Consider the following 6000-nt stretch of genomic DNA (forward strand, 5'->3'; position numbering starts at 1 on the left):
TTCTCCCTAAGCTTTTTTTCCCCTTTTCATGCAAATCACATTCCCTTCCAGTCTTGGGTGATCGGGGGAGTTCTTTCGAGAAGAAGCAGTTGCACAAGTTGGATGTCCATAGAGTTCTGAGCCTAACTGAAAAGAGCTCTAGTTTCAGATGCCTGATCATCTTTATCCTTAAGTGAGCAGTTGTAAGGAAGAAGGTAATTCTAAAGCTTCCATTGCGTGCTGGATCGAGGAAGCCATCGCGTCGGCGTATCTTCAGAAGTCTGTTCCTGATTTTCTTAAAGCTCATTCTCTGAGAGGATAGGTGGTATCCTGAGAACAGTTTCTCTTGTGCCCCTGGTGAATATTTGTAGGTTGGCAGTCTGGGTGAATACTTGAGTCTTTTTTGCATTCTAGAGCAAGCAGGCCAAATCTCCATGTGTGGCACCCTGAATTTTTCTGTAAATCTTGCTGCTTTTAAACAATTTTATACAGGTATTCCCCCCCCCTTTTTTTTTTTTTTTTTTTTTTTTTTTGCGCCTCTGGATCCACACCAAATGCAGGAACCCCATGACCTGCCAACCTGACCAGAGAAACTATATATCGTAGAAACAGAAATATGACATCTAGTCCCCATCCACAGTAACCATTATCTTTCTCGGAGGTCCCACGTTCCTATCCCAGTCCCTTTTGAATTTAGACAGTTTGTCCACCACCTCTTCTGGGAGACTGTTCCACGCATCTACCACCCTGTATGTAATAAAAATATGTCTTTAAAAGGTGTCATGTATGCAGGTAAATTAGGGAGATCCCTTTTCTTCAAATTCACTGAGCATTGGAATAACCTCCCTGCCCCGCTGCAGAACCTAGGCTCATTCCAATTATTCGGAAAGCATCTGAAAACCTGGCTTTTCTCCAAAACGTAAAGCTATCTATCCTCTTCAAACCCTGTCGAGCTCTCTTTATGGAGATGATGCGGTATATAAACTTAAGGTTTAGTTTAGTCTTTAGATTATTCCACAGCCTCCACCACCTTAACTTCATCCTGGGCCCTCAGTTTCCTTTCAAATGAAAGACTCGATTCATGTGCATTTACATTGCATAGGTATTTAAATGTCTATCATATCTCCCTTCTCCCACCTTTCCTAATATAACCTACTAGAGACTGAAAGATACTGGCTGGAGAAAAGGCTGCAAAGGATACTTACAGGATGTCAAACCAGTAGATAACAGGAGATCTTGTACCCCCACATCTGTTTTGAGTGGGCTGGAAAATGTGATTGGTGACGGATTGTGCTTGTCTCAAATCTGTATAATGGGATTTTGAAATTGCTGTTTTTCTTTTGAAGCTCCTATGTCACGTGAAAGGGACAGCTATGGCCCACCCCGAAGGGATCCATTGCCACCTAGAAGAGATGTATATCTCTCTCCAAGAGATGATGGTTACAGTGCCAAAGACAGGTATTGATTATAACATAATTGCCCCAGGTACACTAGATAAGAGCTTTGCCCCAGGTACCTGAATGTAAACCACTTAGGATACAAGTTGTCTATAAATAATAAAATAAATACTGGGACAAACCAGATGTCCAGTAAGCCCAGTATCCTATTTGCAACAGTGGCCAACCCAGGTCACAAGTACCTGGCAGAATACCAAAAGAGCAAAATAAGATTCCATGCTGCTTATCCTAGAAATCAGTGGATCTTCCCAAATCCATCTTAATGGCTAATGGATGTTTTAGGATGTTATCCAGTCCTCTTTAACCTGCTAAGCCAACTGCTTTTACAATGAATTCCATAGTTTAATTACATGTTGAGTGAATAAACATTCTCCAGTTTTAAATCTAGGTAGCTTCATTGCAAGCCTCCTAGTATTTATGGAGGGAGTAAATAATTCACTATCGTATTTCCCCCGAGCCATTCTTTTCTAGGCTGAAGAGCTCTAGCTGCTTTAGCCTTTCCTCAAGGGGGGGGGGGGTACCATCCCCTTTATCATTTGTCACCCTTCTCTGTGCCTTTTTTTGAGAAGACAACCAAATGTATTCTGTATTGAAGGCGTGGCTTCACCATAGAGCACTACAAGGGCATTTATAATATCTTGATTCTTAACATTCTATTTTTCTTTGCTGCATATTGAGCTGAGTTTTTACCTTAATGAGACATGGATCCTTTGACTGGGTCTTAACACCTAATGTGGACCCCTGCATCACCTAGCTATAGTTTGGCTTCTTCCTTATCGCATACATCACTTTGCACTTGCTCACATTTGCTGCTAATTCACATTTCTAGATTATTGATATATACATTAAAAAGCAGCATTCCCAGCACAGACTCCTGTGGAGCCCTACTATTTACCTTTCTTTATTTGAGAATATTGACCATTTAACTCCTGTTTCTATATTTTAATCAGTAATTAATCCACAATAGGACATTACCTCCTGTCCCATGACTTTCTAACTTCCCAAGGAGTTCTTAGCATTTTGTCAAATGGCTTTTTGAAAATCCAGATACACAATATCAGCCAGCTTGCAAATGTAGATTTAAGGCAAAATTTCCCTTGACCAAATCATGTTGGCTGTCTTTTATTAATCCATATTTATGCTTTGTAATTTTGTTCTTTATACATAAGAACATAAGAATAGCCTTACCAGGTCAGACCAATGGTCCAAGCCCAGTAGCCTGTTCTCACGATGGCCAATCCAGGTCATTAATACCTGGCCAAAACCCAAGGAGTAACAGTATTCCAAGCTACCGATTCAGGGCAAGCAGTGGCTTCCCCATGTCTTTCTCAATAACTGACTATGGACTTTCCTCCAGGAACTTGTCCAAACCTTTCTTAAAACCAGCTACTATCCGTGCTTCACAACCTCTGGCAACACGTTCCAGAGCTTAACTATTCTCTGAATGAAAAAAAATTTTCCTCATTTTGGTTTTAAGTGTTGCCTCTGCAGCCCTCTTTAAAAATTGCCATTACGTTGGCCAGTACCATGTTGGACTTTAAAGATAATACTAATAGCTCTATAGGTTTAATTTTTCAGTTTGTCAAATTGCCCCATTACATCTTGTTTTACAAAAATTTGTAACCACTTCAGAATGTGTATTGACTTACCTGTATTATGTTGATGGGGTGCATGGTGGTTTTTTTGTTTGTTTTTTTAGTTACTCAAGCAGAGATTATCCTAGTTCAAGGGACACAAGAGATTATGCTCCATCTCCCAGAGATTATGCCTACAGAGATTATGGTCATTCCAGTTCTCGTGATGATTATGGATCAAGGGGATATAGGTAATTGCATAAATTAAAAAAATATATTTTTGTGATCATTTTGGCTACTGGCTCTTCAAAGCTGGGTTTTTTTTTGTTTTGTTTTTTTAAGTGAACGTGATGGTTATGGGCGTGATAGGGACTATGCTGATCATCCAGGATCTTACAGAGATTCATATGAGTCATACGGTAAGGATTCATTTAAGAAATGTTTACTTAAAGCTATACTATTAGGAACCATTTTAGGTTTTAAAAGGGAATGGAACCATGAGCAACCAGGACATTTACCTGGGGAATTTGGCAGTCTCCTTTCCATACTGTATGCAGTACATGCTCTACAACAAGATCTTCACTGTCATAAGGTAATGACGCAAAATCCTCATTACAAAACACCTCACTGGAAAATGTGGCTGAATTTCTAATTTAAAATGAGCCATTCTGGAATTTTATTCTTAAGATTTTCTTGACATGTGCATCATCTTCAGTCAGTTTGAACCTATTTTGCCTTGTAAATGAGATGCAACTCATTTCTATAAGTGCTTCTCATGGCAGTTAAGAAAATATTCTACAGGGCAAATAGAATGCAGCCCTTCTATCTACATATGCCCCAGTGTGGCAAAGTTTTACATTAAAACATCTGAAGTTTTACAAAATCAATATTGTCAAATGAAACAGCCCCCTCCGTATGTGATTTACCAACACAGCAGATAAGACATCCTCTTTAATTATTCAGTTTGCTGACTGCTGCCCTATGTCCCAACAATGAAGTGCCTTGTTAAGGAAACAGTTCATCTATCGAGCAAAGAAATTAAGTTCTCTGATCAACATAGCACAGAGTTTAATATTTGTTCACTTATGTTGAATGGAAATATTTTCTTCTAAAATGCCATAGTTTGGCACTATTAAGTCAGTCAAAGTAATGAATTGTAGTACAGCAATTCTGTAAAATTCAGATGAGTGATGTATATAAACTTATAGTGTTGCCATATTACCTGACCATTGACCCTGCAGGTAACTCACGTAGTGCTCCACCTGCACGAGGGCCCCCACCATCATATGGTGGAAGCAGTCGATATGATGATTACAGCAGCACTCGAGATGGATATGGAAGCCGTGACAGTTACTCAAGCAGAAGTGATCTCTACTCAAGTGGGCGTGATCGTGTTGGCAGACAAGAGCGTCTTCCCCCTAGCATGGAAAGGGGCTATCCTCCCCCACGAGATTCATACAGCAGCTCAAGTCGTGGTGCACCCAGAGGTGGTGGCCGTGGAGGCAGCCGTTCTGATAGAGGCGGTGCCAGAAGCAGATATTAAATTTCACAATTTGGACCACACTGATTTTCTTTTCATGCAAACAAAACTCAAATGGAAGGTCTGTCTCTACCAGAGGACTACTGAAAGGAAGTTTTTATTTATCTTTTTTATTGTTTCTGTTAAGCACCCCTCATTTTTATGCTTTTGTGAGGAAAGGTTAAATGCTTAATTTTCATTTCAAGCTTGTTAACATTTTCTTTCAGAATTGGATGTTCATTGTATAGTTTGAGCTGTGTATTAGTGTTGTAACTTTTCAAAAAGTAAAGTTTCCATAAATACTACACGTCATCTTATTTTTCCTAACAATGCAAAATGCTAAAACCTTCCACACCAGAAACTCCAAAACTGCTAAAACTGGATTTTCCACACAAACTTCCATGCAAAAAAACCATGTTGCTTTGGTTTTGGGGGTGGTAGGGATTCAAATTCTCATCTGAAACAGATCCACACAGATTGCTGTCTTCCAATAGCTTGATTTAAAGGAAAAAAGTAACTTAATTCTAAAGTCTAAAAGGGGCAACAAAATACTAACTCCTATGTCACTGGGAATTTGCAAGGACCTCCCCATTACCCAAAAAATAAGTCATTTGATAAATCAACTTCAGAATACTATAAATAAAAGGTTGACCCATGTCACACCAAGGAAACTACAAAACAATACTTGCTGTTACTGTTTCAAATTTTTTTGCAACTCTGTAGTGTCTCACTTTTAAGGAACACCTTTGACTAAGGCAATGGAGAATTAAGATAAGCAAAGCTGTCTCTGCATCTTCTCAAAGGCTCACGAACACCTAAAACAAGTGAATCTTTCAGCTTTCTACATCAGATTTAAAGCATCAAATGCCTGAGAAACAGCTAAAGATGGTAAGCAAAGCAAACTAGTTTTTCATCTAAGTCAAACTTGAAAACAAATCCTCAATAATACAGATAACTGTACCACATAAACAATGGAAGTGCTTTCAGGCACAGATTTCCAGTTTTTCATATGGAAAAGCCGTGCTGGATTGCAATAGATCTCTTTGAAAATTCCACATTCTCTAATTTGGATAAAAAGCATGCAAAACTTCAGTTAGGCTGAAGTACCTCTGGGATACCAGTTTTTTATGGGCAGGGGCAAGCTTTATCTTCACTAGTTGCAGTATATACTAGTTTGTTCAGTAAACTAGCAAACTGGCTTAACATCGTATCAACTTTAGCAAGTTTCAAGAAAGCCACTTTAAATTTTGGCATTAGATGGATAATATTTGGTATAATCTGCAACAGTGTGAAAATCCAAATATAATTTCATGAAGTTATTTTGAAGCTGTGAAGATCTCAACTAAAATGCACCTGGAAATTAAGCTTTTTGATATGGTTATGGCTTGAACTTGGTAATACACAATGGAGCCACCAAGCCATGGAATATTCAAGGTTCTGCCACTTAGGAGTAGAAGAAACTTCTTAGATC

General features: G+C 38.9%; 1 protein-coding gene across 4 annotated transcripts in view; it reads left to right on the forward strand.

The window, feature by feature from the left end:
* Positions 1-4834, forward strand: part of RBMX (RNA binding motif protein X-linked) — a 42885-nt gene extending 38051 nt beyond the window's left edge. For all 4 annotated transcript variants that reach the window (XM_033946937.1, XM_033946938.1, XM_033946936.1 and 1 more), the window contains 4 exons: positions 1326-1437; positions 3136-3261; positions 3353-3429; positions 4252-4834. In XM_033946937.1, coding sequence (XP_033802828.1) covers positions 1326-1437; positions 3136-3261; positions 3353-3429; positions 4252-4553 — 617 coding nt within the window. In that variant the 3' untranslated portion in view covers positions 4554-4834. The remainder of the gene's footprint in view (positions 1-1325; positions 1438-3135; positions 3262-3352; positions 3430-4251) is intronic.
* The last annotated feature ends 1166 nt before the right edge of the window (positions 4835-6000 follow it).

This window comes from Geotrypetes seraphini, chromosome 5, assembly GCF_902459505.1.
Source record: "Geotrypetes seraphini chromosome 5, aGeoSer1.1, whole genome shotgun sequence".
Classification (NCBI taxonomy): Eukaryota; Metazoa; Chordata; class Amphibia; order Gymnophiona; family Dermophiidae; genus Geotrypetes; species Geotrypetes seraphini.